Consider the following 24,493-nt stretch of genomic DNA (forward strand, 5'->3'; position numbering starts at 1 on the left):
CGCTCAAAGTCATTCCTTCTGCTCTGGTGAAAACATCAGATCATTTAGACTGTTGAAAAAACTGTCAACAGCTTCTTGCGAAAGTTCCACTAAGTCTGAAAAAGTTGTTACCATGCATTCATGAGCATGATTGCCTTCATTGATGTTTTGATCAGCATAGCTGACTGAAGGTCGTACCTGATCGATGCTGCTTTCATCTCGTACTTCACTACCCCTCAATCGTAGTGGTGAAGTCTCCACGAATGCCGTCATCAGGATAGGTAGCCGCTGGGGGCAGCACAATGCATGAGCCGTTACCGGACCCAACAAGGTTTCTGCACCCAATGGCACATCCGATTGTAGTGTCAAACAGGTGTCCAACACGCATTCTTCGCCGCATAGCAAGCACCTTAATACAGGCATAACACAACGTTGCCACATTGGTCTAAATGAAAGAAACCAAGTCATGTTCAAGTCCCGTAGCCGTGCTACTCCAAGGACTCTAGTTATGCGGTCCCGGTAACCAATGGCTAGGATCGTTTCTTCCCTTGTCGCAGGTGTTTTGTCTGTGACATGGTTTGCCATAGCGAAATAACAGGATCAAAAATAGGATGCCTGCCACTAGTCCCAAAAGGAGAGGAAGTCGGCCAAAGATGGAATGGACAAAGTCTGGAAAAATACCAAGGATGGCTTTGAATGGTGTCAAAATTCCTGAAAACACTGTCTTAAATACACTTGAGACACCACTGGTATCAGAAAAGTATGGCCCAGAGCACAGTGGGCCATACTTCGACAGCACCACCCACAAGAACGAACTAATACAAACACTAGCTATTTGGAGTGCGATAACGACCACCAGACACGTCTTTGTATACAGTTTCCAACTATTCTTAGTGTTCTCAATTTCTGTTTTGAAGATTTTTTTTTGAAGTTGCGGACTTTCCTATTGTATGCACTTCTGGACTGGCAAAGAAGTTTTAGATGGGCTGCTGACGGGTGCTGTTTCCAGTTTCGTTCTGTCTGCCGAAGGGATCTCCTCTCCTTGTTGAGGGATCCGTTGAACCAGGGGTTCCTGTCTTTGATCTGGGTTCTTTTTAGTTTTAGTGGAGCAAAGTCATCGAGGATGTCAGATATAGTTGAGGAATAATGATCCGCGAGGTTGTTGACCGAAGGGCACTAAGGGGCGGGGGAAGTCGGTCTCATAGCACGCAGCCAGTTTCCCGTGATCAAGGTTCTTGGTGTCTGTAAGCCATCGTTTGGGGATCACGGGCTGTGGTGTCCATGTTTTATGGGTGCCAGGCAGCAGGAAGATGATAGTGTGGTGGTCAGACCAATCACAAGGGTCAATAGAGATAAGTTTGACCGCTGATTCCTTAGCGATGATCCAGTCTAGAGTGGCGCCTTTTGAGTGAGTACGGAGGGAGCAGGCCTGGGTATGGGCTTGGTCGGCCAAGAAGTCTCTGATGGCGTTGACCTTAGGGTCCTTACGATCGTTTCAATGCAAGTTTTGAAACGTTTTGAAAATTTTGAAATTGTGCATTTGCAAGATGGCCGCTGGAGAGGGAGCTCTGTAACGAAGCTCCGTGGCAAGGGATCACCCTCGGGTAAATATCCCTCTGTATGCCCCCCCATCCAGCCTGTGTGCCTACCGGAAACCGACAAAGAACCTGCCTGGAACACAACCCTCCGTCTGAATTCCTGCAAAGATAGAATTAACAGCGGCATCTGGCTTACCTTTAGTTCCTGCCATTGCAACACTGCCCTGGACTGATGCTGCTGCTGACGGACGGAACGAGGAACAAGGCCGTCACTGCCTATGTGGCCCTGGAATGCTGCAAACCTGAATGAGATGCGAGGCCTTTCCAGCCCATGGGGTATCGTTAATCTGCTCCTGCTCGAGCGCCGGGTCTATCAGAGATCTGAAGCGCTGATAAGGCTCCGGTGATTCTGCTGCCACGAATTCTAAGGACAACGACCCTGGAGGGCTGATGAGGTCTGGCATTGTGGGATCCTTATACTCATCTGCGTGTGCACTGAGTCCCGTGCAATTAAGCCTCCCAGGCTAAGCGGTGAAGTGAATTGGGCCGTTTTCACCCGGCCGCCCCCCACATCGCGGCTGAGGTGCTCAGGTCCTGATACCGCCCATGAAGTTTTTCATCCTTTGTGCTTACTGCGGACGCCTGGGGCATAGATTAACTCTGCCAGCGGTTGTGGCAGGAGCGCTCACACGTCGGAGCGCCCCCGCTGAGGAGGAGGGCCTGAGATATGCATGGAGGTGCCTCGGCTGAGCTCTCTGGCTGCAGGCTCGTGGTGATCGCCAGCAGGTTAGAGAGGAAACTGCCTCTCCGCTTAGTGGCGTAGCGTCGCAGTGCCGTGTTCCCTGCTCCCCTCGACCCCCATGATGGAGACACTGCTTGTCTCTCTTCCTCCCAAAAGTAAGCCTGGGATCGACCAATGTCCCCGAGCTTCATGACCCCGATCCTATGGAAAGGCAAATCTATCACTCACTGATGTGAGCATTCACTGAACTGGGCTTGCTCACTGTCCACGTCGTAGTGGGTACACTGGGAGTTAAACCCATTTAACTCATCTAGCGCTAGTGACTGGTCTGATTTGCCCCCAGTCTAGACCCATGTGCTAACTGGGCAGGGGCTGCGAACCACTGGCCGATCCAGAACTGGAGGACCGTACCTACACTGTATCTGCACAGACAGTAAGAGATTGACTTATTTCTGCACTGTTACCAACTTTAGGGATGTTTTTGGATCTAAACATGCCCACCACCAGAAAGCCTGGCAAAATGGCGTCGAGTTAGGGTCTGAAGACTCTTTTCGTCAACAACAACACCCCTATCCGATGACTATCTCCTCTAAACTTTCACTGCACCAATCTTGATCCATTCCTTCCTTAAACCGGGGGCGCCACCTTGTGGTCTTATCCTGAACTTCGTCCTTCATTGTTGTTGTTTTTCTCTCATCTGACTAGTTTTGCCAGCTCTCCTTCCCTACCCCCATATGTTTTATATAATCTTATCACAGCCACTTCTATTTTGTGTTAATGGCCCATGACCTACTATTAACAACTTTATAGTGATCTTATTGTGACATTTTTGATTGTTTATGCATTATGTCTGATGTTTTTCACTGCACTATTGTCCGTGGCCTCATATTGCTATCATAACAGCTCTTCACCTGTTTACCTATCCCCCTTTTATCTTTTTTTCTCCTTTTTTTAACCCCTATGCTAACAATTGGACTGTCTATGGCAGGCCATACAAAAACTGTATGAAGAATTTAACGCACTACTAATCTCATACACATACTACATGTCCTGTTAAATCTTCGATCTGCCCCTCATATGCTTTTTATGTTTTTTACTTTTGATGTTTCGAACTAGCAGCAGTTATTATAGGTCTTATATGTTTCTTACCCCTATAGTTATCTTCCACTGCCAATCTTCCTATGAGCTCCTTTTGTGTATCTGTGCTATGATTGTCTGATTCGCTGGACTGATTTTAACAATGCATCCAACTTGAGAATATGTGCAGCTTGATGACCCAATACTTTTGGTCCTGAACCTAGCGATCCTCACCTTACGTAGCTTTGCGGGGATTGATTTTTGCTTTGCTGGGGATATTTCAACATAGCTTTAATACTGCTCCCCCCATGTGTAGCGGTGATGTGATTGTTTGTTTCGCTGGACTTTAATCTGCTCACTTCCTTCATACTTTACCTAACTCATATTCTCTTGACTCTGGCCCCTTTCTCTCATATCATCTCACATTCCCTTTCATTGTTCTTTTCCTCTGCCGAATCCTCCCCTTACCCTTTCCCAACATCGCATCCTTCCTCTCCTCCCTTTCCAAGTTCTCTTCCCTCCATAGCCTCTACCCACGGCCCTCCCTTGACTACTCACGTGACTATCTGACTCTCCTCTCTCCTACATGCTCCTTTGCCTAACATGCCTCCTCTCAATATCCCTCCCAGGACCTTTCTCTATCTAAACATGGTCCCAACTCCTGGTGCATTCCGTACCCCCCAATCTTTCTAAACACGCTAGAAAAAAACCTCAAACACAACTTCCTCACTCGAAATCCTGAAACACTTATTGTTGACAACTACTACAGCCCTACCGGCAAAAGCTGAGAGTTGTGCTCCTGAGGCGGAAGCCGGGAGCGAGGCACTATTTTTTAAAATTGTTATCACAGATTTCTTGTGTTTTTAAGAATTTGACTGTCACAGAATACTTGTGTTTTTAAATTCACTTACTTGGGGAAACTAGTTGTCAGACGCAGCGGAGCCAGCGTTGACGCAGCACGCTGGTCGCCAATACCCCTTCGCGCCCTCTCACCACGAGCAGAGGCCACGCCCCTTTCTAGGCCACGCCCCTTCGACCCACAACCCCGGAGCAGTATAAATCATGTGCATATTTCGATCGCGCAGCGGACGAGCGCAGCGGGGGCGACGTTTGCGCGCCGAAGGCGCGCCTAAGGCAAGCCCGTCTGCGCCCGTCCGCGACCGACCGGGGCCAGGGGCCACCCCCCCTGCTCATCCAACATGCCAGCCCATCACCTACCACCCACAGCTCCTACACCAATTAAACCAGACAGTTAGTTCACCCTGCCTACACACGTGGGACCCGGCTATCCAGCACCCCGCTCGTAATCAGTGTGGATTTCATTTTACCCACAGTACAAAGAAACCCACATCAATTCTGATGTTACTGCTCAACTGCCGCTCACTCCCCAAACACTCCACGGAAATCGCTTTATTGTTGGAGGAGAAGAGCCCAGATGTTCTTTTCGCCACAGAAACGTGGCTTCAGGAACACTCTGAACCTGATCTGGTTCAAGCGCTCCCACCCGGTTATCAACTACTTCGCCTAGACCGTAAAAAGGGTATTGGCGGTGGCCTGGCAGTAATCCATAAATCAGATTACGTTGTTACTAGCACCCCTATAAACTTTCCGGACTGTGAATGCCTTCCGTTTTTTATAAAATTCAGCGCCACACATACCTTCTCGGGTATACTTATATATCGTCCGCCAGGACCACAAGGACAGTTTCTTTCGGATCTCGCCTCAATAGCGGCAAATCTTGCAGTCAGCTCTGCCAACTTTACTATCTTAGGCGATCTCAACATCCACCTAGACGACCCAAATGACTCTATAGCCAGAGAACTTTCCTCTAGCCTAATCGCCCTCGAATTACACCAACGCGTTACTGGGCCCACCCACCAAAAAGGACACCTTTTAGACCCGGTCTTTAGCAACTGCAAAAACCTCCATGTTGGAATTCCCTCCCCCCTTCCTTGGTCTGACCACTTCCTCATCCCACTCACCTGGACCCTGCCCCTTCACCTCCTCCCCAAACCCCCGACAACTCAACGCTCCCGCAACTGGTCCAAACTCCCTTTAACTGAGTGGCAGGATCTCCTTCAAGGCACTAAACCCATTAACACCTCCGCTCCCACTCTAGACAATGAGAACTACAACAACTGGATCAGCAGTGCCCTAGACACAGTACTACCACTAAAAAACTCCCATCCTAAAAGGGGCAATCCTACAGCCCCGTGGTATACGAGTGATCTACGTGAGGCCAAACGTGTCTGTAAACGACTCGAGAGGAAGTGGCGCCTCAGTTACCTTCCAGCAGACAAAGCAAGCTATCGAACGGCAATCAAAAACTACAAAGCAAATATCCATCTAGCTCAGGCTAAATACTTTGAACTCAAGATCGAGAAGGCAGCCTCCAAACCTAGGGAGATTTATCAGATAGCAAAATCCCTTTTGCAACTTCCTGAGGCCCCAAAACATCACAATAACACTCAGACCCACTGCGAGGAAATAGCTGAGTATTTCCACCAAAAGATAGAAACCATCAACTCCTCTTTTCCCCCCACCGTTACCCTGATCTCAGACTCCGTCAACATAGACCACATGACGGCTCCCTCCTGCGTTCTCAATAGCTTTCCCCCACTAGAACTTACCAAACTGGAAAAACTCATGAGCCAGATTAAATCTGGATCACCCATCGACCCAGCTCCTCCCAGCGCTCTCACCCAGATAACCCATCTCATCTCGCCCACCATACAAGACCTGCTCAACTCATCCCTCCAGACTGGTACTGTTCCACCTCCATGGAAAAGGGCAATGGTTAGAGCTCTATTAAAAAAGCCCAATCTGGATCAATCCAACCCCGCTAACTATAGACCTATATCCCTTCTGCCATGGCTTAGCAAACTTCTCGAGAAGCATGTAAACATCATTCTCACTGACTTCCTGGAAGCCAACAACATACTAGACCTCTCTCAGACCGGCTTCAGGCCCCGTCATGGTACGGAGACTGCACTTATTGCAGTGACGGAGGAGGCACGGAGGATCTTGGACGATGGCGGGTCCACAGCCATCGTCCTACTCGACCTAAGTGCCGCCTTCGACACTGTCAATCATAACATCCTACTTCACCAGCTTAACAAAATAGGAGTGTCAGGCACAGCACTCATTTGGCTGAGGTCTTTCCTTACGGATAGATCCTTCCAGGTCTTTGAAAGGGACTTCACCTCAGCCAGTAAACCCCTCACTTGTGGAGTGCCTCAGGGCTCCTCCCTGAGCCCTACCCTTTTTAATGTCTACCTACGCCCCCTAGCTGATGTCGTCCGCCCATTCGGGGTGAAAATTGTCACCTACGCGGACGACACGCAGCTAGTGGTAGCACTGGACCCCCCCCTGAACTCTCATCACAGATTACATATCTGCCTTGAAGCCGTCGCTGCTTGGATGTCTAGCTCTTGTCTCAAACTTAACGGGGACAAAACAGAGATAATGCTCCTTGGAAATAACATCTCGAAATCCATCAATCCCATCTGGCCTCTCTGCTTAGGAAGCCCCCCGCAACCCAAGGAGCAAATCAAGAGCTTAGGCATCTGGCTCGACCACACTCTAACCTTCAACTACCAAGCCACCAAGCTTGCTGCCACCTGCTTCGGGCTGATGAGACTTCTCCGCAAAATCCTCCCCCTCCTTCCGTTCCATTCAAGACGGATTATGGTTCAAGGCCTGATCCTCTCCCGTCTCGATTGTGGAAACGCCCTATATCTGGGGGCCCCACAATCTACACTTAACAGACTCCAGGTCATTCAAAACTGTGCGGCAAGAATCCTCCTGGATATCCCCCGCCGAACTTCAGTCAGAGCCAGACTGAAGGATCTTCACTGGCTCCCGGTGAGATCCAGAATTGAATTTAAGAGCATGTGCATCGCACACCGATCCTACTGGGGTACAGGCCCCTCTATTAACTCCCCCCTGATGAAAGCCTATCTACCCTCCCGCCCACTCAGGTCTACAACCTCCCACCTCGCCTCAGTACCACGCATTAGGAAGGCCAGATGTGGAGGCCGCTCGCTTTCTTACAACCTGGCTAGGATCTGGAACTCCCTTCCCCTCCCTATCAGATCAGAACCTAACCTTCTCACCTTCCGTAAACTATTAAAAACTTGGCTCTTCAGCAAAATTCCAATCTAACTTTTCACTCAGCTTCTCTTACTCCAGCCTCTCCAGCCCAACTCACTCTTTTCTATAGCGCTGGGACGCCCCTGGGTAGCCAACGCGCTTTACAAATCATCAATTCAATTCAAGTTGAAGTCACCGAGGAAGATGTCATTAGAGTTAAGGGAGGCCTTGCCTGTGATGATTTCCATGAGGTGGTCAGTAAAGGTGTCATTCTTGCCTGGGGGGGGTGGTAAAAGATGTGCACTCTGCACAGTTGGGTGCTGTTGTTGCAAATGGCGAGTTTGAGGTAAAGCAGACGACGTGCAGGCGCTGATGAAAGTGTCCCGGTGTTTGGAAATTACAACGGGACGAGTTCAGCACATTATTCAGTACAGCCCAAATTCTTGGCAGGGTGGACGCCGTCCACCCGCATGTTCCCCCTACTCGTGCCCTGGGAAATAGTGACAGTAAAGGAGATAAAATGGAGACAGGGAAGATGGAGAGAATGGGGCAGCGATGGGGTTGTCCATGAAAGAGCGACAGGAAGGAGTTCGGAGACAAGATGAGAAAAGGGGGCGGGGCGAACAGAGGGGGGGTAAGGGACGTTGAGGGAGGGAAGGGCTCAGGAGAGAGAAGAATACAGGGGCTCGGGGAGTAAGAAGAGGTGAAGAGAAGAGAGCAGATGGATAAGGGTCGTGAGGTGGGAGAAAGAAAAGAAGGGATTGAAGACGAGTGAGGGGTGTAATGTCGGAAGTCGGAAGTAATGATTAACCACACACAGGTTAGACTTTTCCTTGTCCTGGCCACAACAGGACCCTTTTATTACAAACAAAACCCCACCCCCTAATTAACCAATCAACCACATTTAATATATAAAGAACATGTGAGGCAGCGCGATCTCTTTTGGGACCGCCAGTCGAGATGAGGTAAGAGAAACCACATTCCTTCAAAAATTCAACAAAATGAAACATAAACACATATTCATTTTAAGCATGTTACATAACTCTTCAAACGTGTAGAACGAACAGGACATGGATGTAACTGATACCACCCCACACCCCGTCGTCGAGAATCAGACTCGGGTAACAAACATTCAGTAGGGGGAGACATAAGCACAGGCTCAGACTCCATATCAGATGGAGACACAGATGCAAATTCACCACGTGGACTAGACGTCACATTGTCTGCCAGTGCAACAACAGGTGGTATCGAACCCATATCATTAAATTTGTCATCTGAACACACAGAGTCTGCATCCGATGGTACCACATGTCCATGGTTCTGAACAGCAACAGGAGCTCGATATGATTTAAAGAAAGATACATTACGTGAAATAACCAAACCATCCCTCACAGCAGTGACTTTTGTCCCATGAACTGATTGCACAACCCAAGGCTCAGGCTCGAAGGGTAAACTGAATTTCCCCCTACGATGCCGGGTCTTCACCATTACAAGATCACCAACTACAAAAGTCCGGGGCTTGGCCCCACGTCGAAATGCCACTTTATCATTCATCACTTGCCGATTCTTCAGCTCCCCAGCCACAGCTGCATACTTTGCTGGACTCGCCTCCATTTGGGGTACAAAATCATTAATGGGACGATTCATACAAAAAGACATCGGACTGACTTTTGTGGTGGAATGAGGAGTCATCCGATATTCCTTTAGGAACAAAAATATAGCACAATCCAGATCCTGACGGTCTGTGATGGCAATCCTGATCGCCATATTAAGTGTTTGCATAAAGCGTTCAGCTTCTCCATTAGCCTGAGGCCATAAAGGGGTAACCCTACGGTGCACAATACCTCTAGTCTACAAATATGTCGAAAATTCATGACTAGAAAAAGGGGGTCCGTTATCAGTGCGCAATTCGGAGATCAAACCATGAGTCGCCATGATTTTATCAAACAGCGGAATAGTGCGACATGCGGTGGTGGTGTCCATTATTTCCACTTCAGGATATTTAGAAAAGTCACCACCACCAACATATGCCGCCCATCAGGTAAGCATCCGAAATCAGCACTCGCCCTCTGCCACGGGAATGAGGGGATCCCTTCTGTGATGATGGGGGCTGGAGCATCCCCACCCCCAGCAGCCTGACATAGCACACAACCTAACACTGTATTCTCCACAAGAGCGTCCAATCCAGGAAACCATACCTTAGATCTCAAACGGGACTTGGCCTTTACAACCCCTTGATGAACCAAATGAGCCAGATCCACCACACGCTGTTGAAGACAGGCAGGAATCACCAACCGGGAAAGAGCCAACTCACCCCGCACCTGAAAGAGAGATTCCAAGGTAGATCTAGCATCCACCGTACGACATTTAGAGGAATGCATTAACTCAGTCCATTTCCCAGTGGCAACAGCAGACAGGCAAAGTTGAAGGCACCCATCCTGAGCCGTGGAACCCACAATTTCCTCCATAGAGATGGGGAGAGGCCTGGAACGTTCCACCACCAGTCGCACATACTCCTCAATTTCCTCCTCATCATTTTCCTCGGCAACAGTAGCAGGACGAAAGTGCCGGGAAAGGTAATCAGCGGGATTCAAAACCCTAGGACGAAAAACCACTGTAAAACAGTAGTCCTGCAACTGCAAAATCCATTTTTCAATACAGGGAGGAGGCTTTGAAGATGAACCCATAAACAAAGGAATGAGGGGCTTATGGTCAGTATACACAACGAAAGGCTGGCCATACAAATATAAATGAAAATGACGGCATCCCCAATGCACTGCAATGGGCCCTTCTTCTCGATGTGAGAATACCGTTGTCCAGTGGCAGTCAAAGCACGACTAGCATACGCCACTGGAGCCAACTCACCATCCCTCTGCCGCTGGGAAAGTACAGCACCCAGTCCACCTGGACTTGCATCCACGGAAAGCTCAGAGTCCAGCAATGGATTAAAGTACATCAAAGTAGTATCAGCAGATAGGGCCTGCTTAGTAGCTTGGAAAGCAGACTCCTGTTCCGGGCCCCAGTCCCAGGCAACATTCGACTTGGTGAGTTCCCGCAAAGGAGCCGTTAGATCAGATAAACCATGAATGAAGCGGCCACAATAATTGACCATCCCCATGAAGCTCCTTACACCAGACACATTCACAGGAGCAGAGGCTGACCGAATGTCACACACTTTCAAAGGATCAGGGGACACACGATCCTGCGAAAACTGATAACCAAAGAACGAAATGTTATTCCTCAGAAATTCACATTTCTCCTTATGCAGGGTGAGTCCATGATCTAGCAACCTTTGAAACACACCTTAAAAGGTGGCTGAGATGTCCATCCAAGATCGGGCATGCACCAAAATATCATCGCTGACATTTATTACGCCTTCCAGTCCAGACAAGACCCTACGAATAGTGTCCTGGAAAACCTCAGCAGCACTGGAAATGCCAAAACTAAGGCGTTTGTAATGCCGTAAACCCACATGCGTAGAGAATGTGGTGATCGCTCTGGAAGCAGGGTCAAGCAGCAACTGGTGGTAACCAGCTCGAAGGTCCATTTTAGAAAACCACCTAGACCCGCTTACTTCCACCACAATATCAACTATAATAGGGGTGAGGTGCCGTTCGCGCTTAATCGCCAAGTTAGGCAAACGCATGTCCACGCAAATACGGACCTCCCCAGGTTGCTTGGGCTTACGTGCAAACACAATAGGTGACACCCATGGAGTCAGGCCCTCTACCTTCTCAATAATATCAGCCTCTTCCAATTTTGTCAATTCGGCCTCCACTTTCGGCCGAAGATGAAAAGCCACCCTCCGATGACGTAACGCAACGGGCTGTACTGACTCATCTATATGTAGCTTAATCATCCGGTCCTTCAGACAGCCTATGCCATCGAACAATGGGGAGAACTGGACCAGCAAGTCATCAACAGTCCATTGATCGATGGCCAATGCAAAAACAACCAGATGTAATTTTTCGGCTGTCCGGCAACTCAACAGCATTCCTTGGCCAGTGTTGGTAACATACACCAGCGTGTTCACAACATGAGAACCATGTGAAATCTCAGCAGTAAAAACACCAACCAGTGGAAGAGGTTCACGAGCTCCAAAAGCAAACACTTTGGTAAAAGTCCCACTCAAAACAGGAATAATTGGCAGCCCCATCATCATGGACTCAGCCATCACATTAATGGATGCACCGGTATCGATCACGGCAGGCACCGAATGACCATTCACCAGTACACAACATTTTGGCAAACCTCTCCGTACAGCACCTCCAGGTTGCAAAGCATGCAAAATGTGTACAGTCTCATCAGCATCCATATACCCCTCCGCCAAATCTGGAACAGTTGAGTACACCTGGGCAGATGATGAAGGAACAGACCCTTGGGCAGGAGCAGAACGACAAACTTTTGCAAAGTGGTTCAACTTATTGCAATTGGAGCACCGCTTCCCAACCGTAGGACAAATCCCTTTATGAGGAAACGAACCCCCACAACCATAACAAGTCCGGGGTCGCTCCATTTTGCCTCGATGCTGCATCTTTTGTTTATCAAACACCCTGGCTGAAACAGTGTGTACCGGCTCCACCTTTACAGCATGTTGAAGGAAGGGCAGCATCCATATGAGCGGCCCTGACCTTCGAAAGCTCCTTGGATCTACAACTGGTCAACATGTCAGCCATAGGCATATTTGGCACCTTCAATATTGCTTCACGGAGCTTGCTGGAATAACATCCCTGTATGAATTGGGCCCTAATTTCGTCTGCAGCATTGGGAAATCGACAGGTACTGGCCAGAGTGCGCAGACGAGCAAAGAAAATGTCCACAGATTCATCAGGTAACTGCCGAGCCTGACGTAACAGGAACCTCTCATAATCAGGGTTTGCCATGGGTTCAAAATTGGCAGTCAGGGCTTGTTTTAAAGTGTCATAGGTCTGTGGAGTACCTTCCCCCACTGACCGCCCCAAACGATGAATCGCTGCCCCTCCAAGATGTAGTAACATCGGACGCCTCCGGTCCTCCACCACCTTGGCATCAAAGTAATTCTCCAAACGGTCCACCCACTCCTTCCAGCGGGCCGCCTGGGCAGATGGTGGACCATCCAACAGGAAATTTTCCACTGGGAGTATGTTTGTCATTATGAACCCCTTGTATATAAATCACAGTGGCCAAAACTCTGAATGCAATACCACTCAGCAATCCATAGATGCAGATGGCAGCCACAAACTCCTTGAAGTTCTGGCCCTCTCCGTAGAAATCACTGTCCACAAAGATATTTCCTGTGTAAAGGTATTTCGACTGCTGACAAGTGACACAAACAAACCACTGCTGTTAACTATCCACAGCAATTTAAGGCCACCGATCTCTCCCAGATACAGGAACTCGGCAAGATGGCACGCCAGGATGCAAACGCCCCCAGAGGAGCGCCGCAGCTCCACACCAGCACCGGGAATAAAACGGCAGAACAACCACAGGATCCCACCGTCGTCGCCAAAGATGTAATGTCGGAAGTAATGATTAACCACACACAGGTTAGACTGTTCCTTGTCATGGCCACACCAGCTGCACAGGCGCGGTGCGTCCATTGGGGCGTAGGGGCGAAGCCCCACTAAGCCCCATGGACCCACCACGTCGTCACTAGAAGCCAAACACAATTATTTTAAAAAATCGCGCTATCTGCCGGCCGGGAAACCGGGAGACACCCGACCTTCCCGGAGTGCGCAAGGGGGGGGGGGGGGGAGGATCGGGCTGCTGCAGCTGCGCAAGTGTATTTTTGGGCACAAACATGCCCGCGCATGCGCAGATCGTTTTCTTGTGAATTCCCCCTTAGAGAGAGGACCAGGGGGCGGGCCGCAGCCCCCAGGGTTACACAGGGCGACTGGGCGAGGAGTCATGGTGCCCCCCCAGCCAATCCTGGCACAGGATTGGCTGGTCACTACATAGCCCGGTTACATAACCCCTGACGGATAGCACGGCCGACTTTGGTGCTGGGGAACCAGGTTCGAGCCTCTTATCGAACCATAAAAATGTATACATGACTTACTTTGGTGTTAAATAAATAGATATTTTAAAAAACAAATAAAAATGATGTTCCGACTAAGGTGTGAAATTGGTGTTGAATAAATACATGTTTTTAAAAACAATTAATATTAATCATGTATCATTGGTGCTGGAGTACAAGGTTCGAGACTGGTATTAAACACTGACAAGCTGTGTGCAAGTTATATGGTCATAAAAATAAATGAATGATGGATGCAGGATGGGTGGATGGGTGGATGCATGAATGGATGCAGGATGAATGATGGGTGGATGAATGGATGGGTGGATGCATGAATGAATGATGGATGCAGGATGGATGCAGGATGGATGCAGGGTGGATGGGTAGATGAATGAATGATGGATGCAGGATGGATGCAGGGTGGATGGATGGGTGCATGAATGAATGATGGATGCAGGATGGGTGGATGGATGGATGCAGGATGGGTGGATGAATGGATGGGTGGATGCATGAATGCAGGATGGATGCAGGATGGGTGGATGAATGAATGATGGATGCAGGAGGGATGCAGGGTGGATGGATGGGTGCATGAATGAATGATGGATGGATGGATGGATGGGTGGATGCAGGAATGGATGCAGGATGGATGATGGATGGATGGATGGATGGATGCATGAATGAATGAATGAATGATGGATGCTGGATGGGTGGATGGATGGGTGGATGGATGAAGGATGGATGCAGGGTGGATGAATGGGTGGATGGATGGGTGCATGAATGAATGATGGATGCAGGATGGATGGGTGGATGGATGGGTGGGTGGGTGCATGAATGAATGATGGATGCAGGATGGGTGGATGGATGGGTGGACACATGAATGGATGCAGGATGAATGATGGGTGGATGAATGGATGGGTGGATACATGAATGAATGATGGATGCAGGATGGGTGGATGAATGAATGATGGATGCAGGATGGATGCAGGGTGGATGGATGGGTGCATGAATGAATGATGGATGCAGGATGGATGGATGGGGGATGCATGAATGGATGCAGGAATGGATGCAGGAATGGATGATGGATGGGTGGGTGGATGGATGGGTGGGTGGATGGATGGATGCATGAATGAATGATGGATGGATGGGTGGATGAATGAATGATGGATGCAGGGTGGATGGATGGGTGCATGAATGAATGATGGATGCAGGATGGGTGGATGGATGGGTGGACACATGAATGGATGCAGGAATGGATGCAGGATGGATGATGGATGGGTGGATGGGTGGGAGGATGGGTGGATACATGAATGAATGATGGATGGATGGATGGATGCAGGATGGATGGGTGGATGCATGAATGAATGATGGATGCAGGATGAATGCAGAATTGGTGGATGGATGGGTGGGTGGGTGGGTGGGTGGATGGATGGGTGGGTGGGTGGGTGGATGGATGGATGGGTGGATGCATGAATGATGTATGGATGGATGCAAGGTGGTTCGGGCTCGCTCGCTGCGCTCTCTCGCTACGCTCGCTGCAATATGCAAATTAGTTTACGCCCCACCACTTTCAAATGTCACCAGCCGCCCCTGCACCAGGACCCTTTTATTAAAAACAAAACCCCACCCCCTAATTAACCAATCAACCACATTTAATATATAAAGAACATGTGTGGCAGCGCGATCCCCTTTGGGACCGCCAGTCGAGATGAGGTAAGAGAAACAAACACATCACAAGGGGCAGGGACGCACGAGGCGGGGTTAAAGGGGCACGGGGATGGGAGAGGGAAAGGCGGGTGGAATCGGGAGCTTTGAGACCTGTGTAGCTACCAATAGTGCAGCAGGTGCAGTGACACCAGGCCCCATGTATGCCGGCACTGGGGCCCGCTGTTTCCTCGCTCGAGTCAATGGACAGGAAGTCGAAGGACACCGCAGGGCCACCAGAATGGGGAATAACTATATTTGGCATTTGTGACTTTTCAGTGACGCGCGCAGAGTCTCGGCTTTAAACTTCTGGCTCTGGAGGCAGACACCATGTGATCTTGTGCCTGGAGCAGAAAGAAGAGTCTTGCGAAAGAGTCCCCGCGGTTTCACAAGAAATAACACCGCTTCCACCCCGCCCCACCCCACGAGTGCTTGCTTCTGTAGCAGGGAGTCCAGCACCCCGGGCCCCTGCACTGATCAGACCCCTGGTGGGGCCCCCGCAGCAGCAGGCCTCTCCCCAGCCGCAGACACCGCTCTGAAGGGACCCGGCTGCCTCAGCAGAGAGACTTCCTCCTCTGCAAGACTTGTGGTCACATAAAGAACAGAAAAACAGAAGAGGGCGTGAGCGGTGAGAGGAGGCGGACCCCCGCAGCTCATCGGGGGCCAGGGGCCGCGACCCCCCAGCATCCGCTACTCATCGGGGGCGCTGTGCCCCTGGGGAGGGCGGGCGTAGCCGACAGGAGGGGTAGGCACTTGTTTCTGTAGAATTGAATCCCGGCTGCGTGCTCTGCAGGCTGTGACCCTCGGCACTTCCGTCTCACTCTTGCCCACTTCTTCAACTGTTCTCTCGTCTCTTGCAGTGTTGGAAATGAGCAGTTCTCCCAGCTGCCCCGGAGGCTCCCGGGGCTGTGCGACGACCACTACCGGCCTCTGCCCATGACAACGCGGTAAGTTATTGTGTGTTTTGTTTGAATATAGCCATGTATTTGTGTGTTGTGCATGGTGCGCCTTTTGCATTATTGTCTGCGCGAGTGCCTGGGGAGTTTGCTGGTGTCCGACGTGTATTTATTTTTGTATGTCTGTCTTTGTGTGCCTGGGGGGTGCGGTCGTTTTTCTGCGGGTGTGTAATTTCGTTGTGCGTTTGGTTTTCTTGTTTGTGTTTTTAGGTAAATTGCGAACGTGTGTATATTCGCCTTCGCATGTGTGTCTGCCTGTGTATGTGTGCGTTCTTGGGTGTTTGTATTCATGCGTCTCTGTACTTGTCATCATGTCCCTGTGTGTGTATATGCCTGCGTGTGGTTGTGTGTGCCTGCGGGTGTACAGTTTTCCCGGATAACCATGTCTGAATGCATTTACCTGTCATCATGTGTGTGAGTCGTGTTTTTACAGTTGTTTGTGTAGGTTTGTAGGCATGTCAAACAAACCCACTGCTAACAATATACACAGTGCCCTTGGCTACGCCCCTTTCAACCATTGGCTCTTTTCGACCAGCCTCTTCCAGCTATTGGCTTGAGGCTTTGTCAATCACATCTTGGCTCACCCCATTGAGTGTTCGTTGTGTCACCGAGTGCTATTGGCTGTTTTGAGTGTATCATTTCACCTCCTTGCATTGAACTATACAATAGACTACTTTTTAAATAGTTATCAAATCAATCACAAACAAGTCATGATTTTATGCACATTCAAATATTGTTGAGAATCTCAATCTATTTTAATCTTGCCATATTTCCTTAGTATTAGGGTCTTTATAGAGTTGCTGAAGAGATCACATAATTAAATAGAATGTGATTATCAAACTCAGTAAGAAACGTAGCCAAAGGTGTGCACTGTCAAGTCATTGTTTTATTGTTTGATTAATTAAAATCATTACAATTCCCCCCCCAGGCGTAGCCAAAGGTGTGCACTGAAATTCCTACTACTAAATAATTTATTAGCACTGTGATAGCTTTGATCCATTCCCGGATGGCTGGATTGGTTTTGGGTGGTGAGATTAGAAGAAACTCAGTTTTATTTGCGTTAAGTTTAAGTTGGTTGGCGGTGAGCCAATGGACTGTCAGTTTTAGGGCCTCGTTCAGGGAGAAAATGTCCTCGGGGGAGAGATTTTTATGTAGATCTGAGTCGTCGGCGTACATGAGGTAAGAGATAGTGAGCGGATTTGGCAGCCACAAAATAGAGGGCTTATCCATAAATATCACTTCTTTATATTCACCTTTCTCATCTGGAGTAAAGTTTGCTCTCCATTTTCTTTCTTGCCTCCGACACTACTTGTCTAAGGTCTTTCAGTTCATCCGAGAACCAAGGTGCAGACGCTTTAGCTCTAGTGCAGAATTTAGGTTTAATTGGCGCGACCTGGTCGATTGTTGCCATCACCCAAACATTAACATTATCGGCGGTAATTTTGTCAGCAATTTTGTTTTCACTAAGTCCTGTATTAGCGCTGATATCATATCTTTGGAGGAGATTTTGCTCCAACTCCTGTAGGATATAGGTTTACACTGCACCTGTTCTACTCCCTTCTGCAGTGTAACATTAAAAGTCGCCACTAGGTGGTCAGCTCAACCTAAAGGGAGAGGAGCTCCCACCACCAAGGCCAAATGGATAGTGAAAATCCCACCAACACATGGCCCACTATATGGTTTGGGCATTTGACCAGTTGGGTGAATCCAAAATTCATTATAAGTTCGAGAGAGGTGACAGAGTCATTGCACCCCTTGTCTTCCAAGGGGAAATTAAAATCACCCAATATTGTAAAGTTGGGACTTGTCATGTAGGGTACCAAGACTTGGGTACCAAGACTTGACCCCTTTCCTCGATAAACTGAGCCGGAGAGCAAGAGGCCGGTAAACTAGGAGCCTGAGAGAGTATTTTTGCTATTAGCTTTAAGTCTGAACCATCCACCTCACAGGTGTCTTGCAAAATTGAGCTGATGGACTCTTAGTTGCAGTTAATCATATTTCTGGTCATAATGGCCAGTCCCCCACCTCTGTAACGGGGGTGCGGTCAAACCTGGCAATAGTATAACCGGGGATGTGGGGGGATGCCACCAGATCAGGTCCTGAGTCCCAGGTGCCCAGGTTTCAGTAACAAAAAGACATTGTAGGTTCAGGGTTTGGGTCAACTCACGTACTTCCACACAACGTTTGACCACGGAACACGCACTAATCAAAGCACATGGACTCTCCTCCTGGACGCGAGCCCCCCTTTCCCTGACCTCTCATCCTTCCTTTATAGTAGGCACGTGCTCTCCCTGATCCATGGTAAATGTCCAGTATTTGTAAAGCGCATACAATTACCTGAAGGTCTCAAGGCGCTGGGGGCCGTCGGGAAGATTGCTGAGCTGAGCTGATCTGCCGCCGGCACCGCGGATCGAACCGTGAGCCCCCGGGTTCCGGAGTCAGCCGCTGCGCCACACCTCTTCCACTGGTTAGCACAATGTGCAAGTTACAGTAAGCACAACAGGATGCGGCAACCCTCCCTCCTATCTTTAGGACTCAAATTCAACATTTCAGACTGAGAGTATTGAATACGCGAACCCTCGTTGAACAGGTGTCCGAACGGGCATCATTCCTGGCCCCGTCCAGCTGGGTGCAGACCGCCCTCCCCGTACTCTCACCAGGGCATGGACGGTTGTCGTCTAATGATATTGGCATGGTCATCATGAGAAAAGTTGGGGTTTCTACCAGCAAGAAGATGTGTCCAAGATTGAGGACATTTTAAAACACTCCTTGAGTGAGCGAGGTTTGGACTAGGATAGGCTGAGGAGTGAGTACTTCTCCTTGAGGAAGATGAGACTTTGAGAGTGTTGAGGAGGTCTGCTCGGTCACCCATGATGAAAGGCGTGAAGCACACCCCTTTGGGTGCATTGCGTCGCTTGCTATAGTGTGATCCGGGTGCTTTGGGACAGTGTCTAGCTTTTCTTTGAAGAGTGTGTTGATGGCGTTTTCCTTGTCGGTGAGTGTTCTTCCAGTGGGCCCATCGTAGGGCGGAGGCAGCATTGGATGGCTGTGAAGAATGCACTGACTTCCATCTGAGTAGCATTAGTACTCTCACCTCCATTATAACAAGTGTGCACGTAAGTACCCAAAGCGCTCTGCCTCCGACTGTTACTGACCCCTGTTAATGCTCTAACTTTTAGTGGTCCCCCTTCTCCTATTATTACTCTAAGCGCGTTGGTATTCAGACTCCCATTAATACTCATTCCATGAGTACTTGTACATATGTATTCTTAATCTGATAGTGCCACAACTTCCATCAGTACTCTAAATGCATTTGTCCTCTGATTTCCACCATTACTGTGATTGCAGTAGTAGTTTGGCGGCCATTAGAAATGTAAATACATTAGTCGTCTGATTTACACTGATACTGTGATTCCAATTGTAGTTTGACTTCATGTGTAGCAGTTTGATTTCCATTAGTAGTGTAAATCCAATAGCCCTCTGTTTTCCACTGTTACTGATTCCAGTTGTAGTTTGACTTCATGTGTAGTAGTTTGATTTCCATTAGTAGTGTAAATCAAATAGCCCTCTGGTTTCCACTGTTACTGATTCCAGGTGTAGTTTGACTTCCATGTGTGGTCGTTTGATTTCCATTAGTAGTGTAAATCCAATAGCTTTGTTTTCCACTGTTACTGATTCCAGTTGTAGTTTGACTTCCATGTGTAGCAGTTTGATTTCCATTAGTACTCTAAATCCAATAGCCCTCTGTTTTCCACTGTTTCTGATTCCAGTTGTAGTTTGACTTCCATGTCTAGCAGTTTGATTTCCATTAGTACTCTAAATCCAATAGCCCTCTGTTTTCCACTGTTACTGATTCCAGTTGTAGTTTGACTTCATGTGTAGCAGTTTGATTTCCATTAGTACTCTAAATCAAATAGCCCTCTGTTTTCCACAGTTACTGATTCCAGTTGTAGTTTGACTTCCATATGTAGTAGTTTGATTTCCATTAGTACTCTAAATCCAAAAGCCCTCTATTTTCCACTGCTACTGATTCCAGTTGTAGTTTGACTTCCATGTCTAGTAGTTTGATTTCCATTAGTACTCTAAATCAAATAGCCCTCTGTTTTCCACAGTTACTGATTCCAGTTGTAGTTTGACTTCCATATGTAGTAGTTTGATTTCCATTAGTACTCTAAATCCAAAAGCCCTCTATTTTCCACTGCTACTGATTCCAGTTGTAGTTTGACTTCCATATGTAGTAGTTTGATTTCCATTAGTACTCTAAATCCAATAGCCCTCTGTTTTCCACTGTTACTGATTCCAGTTGTAGTTTGACTTCCATATGTAGTAGTTTGATTTCCATTAGTACTCTAAATCCAAAAGCCCTCTATTTTCCACTGCTACTGATTCCAGTTGTAGTTTGACTTCCATGTCTAGTAGTTTGATTTCCATTAGTACTCTAAATCCAATAGCCCTCTGTTTTCCACAGTTACTGATTCCGGTTGTAGTTTGACTTCCATGTGTAGTAGTTTGATTTCCATTAGTACTCTAAATCCAATAGCCCTCTGTTTTCCACTGTTACTGATTCCAGTTGTAGTTTGACTTCCATATGTAGTAGTTTGATTTCCATTAGTAGTGTAAATCCAAAAGCCCTCTGTTTTCCACTGCTACTGATTCCAGTTGTAGTTTGACTTCCATGTGTAGTAGTTTGATTTCCATTAGTACTCTAAATCCAAAAGCCCTCTATTTTCCACTGCTACTGATTCCAGTTGTAGTTTGACTTCCATGTGTAGTAGTTTGATTTCCATTAGTACTCTAAATCCAAAAGCCCTCTGTTTTCCACTGCTACTGATTCCAGTTGTAGTTTGACTTCCATGTGTAGCAGTTTGATTTCCATTAGTACTCTAAATCCAATAGCCCTCTGTTTTCCACAGTTACTGATTCCGGTTGTAGTTTGACTTCCATGTCTAGTAGTTTGATTTCCATTAGTACTCTAAATCAAATAGCCCTCTGTTTTCCACAGTTACTGATTCCGGTTGTAGTTTGACTTCCATGTGTAGTAGTTTGATTTCCATTAGTACTCTAAATCCAATAGCCCTCTGTTTTCCACTGTTACTGATTCCAGTTGTAGTTTGACTTCCATATGTAGTAGTTTGATTTCCATTAGTAGTGTAAATCCAATAGCTTTGTTTTCCACTGTTACTGATTCCAGTTGTAGTTTGACTTCCATGTGTAGTAGTTTGATTTCCATTAGTACTCTAAATCCAATAGCCCTCTGTTTTTCACTGTTACTGATTCCGGTTGTAGTCTGACTTCATGTGTAGTAGTTTGATTTCCATTAGTACTCTAAATCCAATAGCCCTCTGTTTTTCACTGTTTCTGATTCCAGTTGTAGTTTGACTTCCATGTCTAGTAGTTTGATTTCCATTAGTACTCTAAATCAAATAGCCCTCTGTTTTCCACAGTTACTGATTCCGGTTGTAGTTTGACTTCCATGTGTAGTAGTTTGATTTCCATTAGTACTCTAAATCCAATAGCCCTCTGTTTTCCACTGTTACTGATTCCAGTTGTAGTTTGACTTCCATATGTAGTAGTTTGATTTCCATTAGTAGTGTAAATCCAAAAGCCCTCTGTTTTCCACTGCTACTGATTCCAGTTGTAGTTTGACTTCCATGTGTAGTAGTTTGATTTCCATTAGTAGTGTAAATCCAATAGTCCTCTGTTTTCCACTGTTACTGATTCCACTTGTAGTTTGACTTCCATGTGTAGTAGTTTGATTTCCATTAGTTCTCTAAATCCAATAGCCCTCTGTTTTCCACTGTTACCGATTCCGGGTGTATTTTGACTTCCATGTGTAGTAGTTTGATTTCCATTAGTTCTCTAAATCCAATAGCCCTCTGTTTTCCACTGTTTCTGATTCCAGTTGTAGCTTGACTTCCATGTGTAGTAGATTGATTTCCATTAGTAGTGTAAATCAAATAGCCCTCTGTTTTCCACTGTTAATGATTCCAGTTGTAGTTTGACTTCCATGTGTAGTAGTTTGATTTCCATTAGTACTCTAAATCCAATAGCTTTGTTTTCCACTGTTACTGATTCCGGGTGTAGTTTGACTTCCATGTGTAGTAGTTTGATTTCCATTAGTACTCTAAATCCAATAGCCCTCTGTTTTCCATTGTTACTGATTCCAGTTGTAGTTTGACTTCCATGTGTAGTAGTTTGATTTCCATTAGTTCTCTAAATCCAATAGCCCTCTGTTTTCCACTGTTTCTGATTCCAGTTGTAGTTTGACTTCCGTGTGTAGTAGTTTGATTTCCATTAGTACTCTAAATCCAATAGCCCTCCGTTTTCCACTGTTACTGATTCCAGGTGTAATTTGACTTCCATGTGTAGCAGTTTGATTTCCATTAGTACTCTAAATCCAATAGCCCTCTGTTTTCTAATGTTACTGATTCCAGTTGTAGTTTGACTTCCATGTGTAGTAGTGTGATTTCCATTAGTACTCTAAATCCAATAGCTTTGTTTTCCACTGTTACTGATTCCAGTTGTAGTTTGACTTCCATGTGTAGTGTTTGATTTCCATTAGTTCTCCAAATCCAATAGCCCTCTGTTTTCCACTGTTACCGATTCCGGGTGTAGTTTGACTTCCATGTGTAGTAGTTTGATTTCCATTAGTAGTGTAAATCCAATAGCCCTCTGTTTTCCACTGTTACTGATTCCAGTTGTAGCTTGACTTCCATGTGTAGTAGATTGATTTCCATTAGTAGTGTAAATCAAATAGCCCTCTGTTTTCCACTGTTAATGATTCCAGTTGTAGTTTGACTTCCATGTGTAGTAGTTTGATTTCCATTAGTACTCTAAATCCAATAGCTTTGTTTTCCACTGTTACTGATTCCAGTTGTAGTTTGACTTCCATGTGTAGTAGTTTGATTTCCATTAGTATTCTAAATCCAATAGCCCTCTGTTTTCCACTGTTACTGATTCCACTTGTAGTTTGACTTCCATGTGTAGTAGTTTGATTTCCATTAGTTCTCTAAATCCAATAGCCCTCTGTTTTCCACTGTTACTGATTCCACTTGTAGTTTGACTTCCATGTGTAGTAGTTTGATTTCCATTAGTAGTGCAAATCCAATAGCCCTCTGTTTTCCGCTGTTACTGATTCCACTTGTAGTTTGACTTCCATGTGTAGTAGTTTGATTATCATTAGTACTCTAAATGCAATAGCCCTCTGGTTTCCACTGTTACTGATTCCAGGTGTAGTTTGACTTCCATGTGTGGTCGTTTGATTTCCATTAGTAGTGTAAATCCAATAGCTTTGTTTTCCACTGTTACTGATTCCAGTTGTAGTTTGACTTCCATGTGTAGTAATTTGATTTCCATTAGTTCTCTAAACCCAATAGCCCTCTGTTTTCCACTGTTACTGAGTTACTGATTCCAGTTGTAGTTTGACTTCCATGTGTAGTAGTTTGATTTCTATTAGTACTCTAAATCCAATAGCCCTCTGCTGTCCACTGTTACTGATTCCAGGTGTAGTTTGACTTCCATGTGTGGTAGTTTGATTTCCATTAGTAGTGTAAATCCAATAGCCCTCTGTTTTCCACTGTTACTGATTCCGGTTATAGTTTGACTTCCATGTGTAGTAGTTTGATTTCCATTAGTACTCTAAATCCAAAAGCCCTCTGTTTTCCACTGCTACTGATTCCAGTTGTAGTTTGACTTCCATGTGTAGTAGTTTGATTTCCATTAATACTCTAAATCCAATAGCCCTCTGTTTTCCACTGTTTCTGATTCCGGGTTTAGTTTGACTTCCATGTGTAGTAGTTTGATTTCCATTAGTTCTCTAAATCCAAAAGCCCTCTATTTTCCACTGCTACTGATTCCAGTTGTAGTTTGACTTCTATGTGTAGTAGTTTGATTTCCATTAATACTCTAAATCCAATAGCCCTCTGTTTTCCACTGTTTCTGATTCCGGGTTTAGTTTGACTTCCATGTGTAGTAGTTTGATTTCCATTAGTACTCTAAATCAAATAGCCCTCTGTTTTCCACTGTTTCTGATTCCGGGTTTAGTTTGACTTCCATGTGTAGTAGTTTGATTTCCATTAGTACTCTAAATCCAAAAGCCCTCTGTTTTCCACTGCTACTGATTCCAGTTGTAGTTTGACTTCCGTGTGTAGTAGTTTGATTTCCATTAGTACTCTAAATCCAAAAGCCCTCTATTTTCCACTGCTACTGATTCCAGTTGTAGTTTGACTTCCATGTGTAGTAGTTTGATTTCCATTAGTACTCTAAATCCAAAAGCCCTCTATTTTCCACTGCTACTGATTCCAGTTGTAGTTTGACTTCTATGTGTAGTAGTTTGATTTCCATTAATACTCTAAATCCAAAAGCCCTCTGTTTTCCACTGTTTCTGATTCCGGGTTTAGTTTGACTTCCATGTGTA

At 46.7% G+C, this 24,493-nt stretch overlaps 1 protein-coding gene across 4 annotated transcripts in view; it reads left to right on the forward strand.

Annotated features, from left to right (window-relative positions):
* The window catches only part of LOC144752216 (arf-GAP with Rho-GAP domain, ANK repeat and PH domain-containing protein 1-like), a 309,705-nt gene that overhangs the window by 113,121 nt on the left and 172,091 nt on the right, over window positions 1-24,493 (forward strand). For 3 of the 4 annotated variants that reach the window (XR_013594053.1, XM_078640182.1, XM_078640183.1), the window contains one exon: window positions 15,982-16,068. Coding sequence is in view for 3 of the 4 variants with exons in the window: in XM_078640182.1 (XP_078496308.1) it covers window positions 15,982-16,068 (87 nt within the window). In the remaining variant the exon portion in view is untranslated. Of the gene's footprint in view, window positions 1-15,715; window positions 15,867-15,981; window positions 16,069-24,493 lie in introns of those variants that run through there. The other variant, XM_078640184.1, reaches the window with a different exon arrangement.

The sequence above is a fragment of the Lissotriton helveticus genome, chromosome 4_2, assembly GCF_964261635.1.
Source record: "Lissotriton helveticus chromosome 4_2, aLisHel1.1, whole genome shotgun sequence".
Classification (NCBI taxonomy): Eukaryota; Metazoa; Chordata; class Amphibia; order Caudata; family Salamandridae; genus Lissotriton; species Lissotriton helveticus.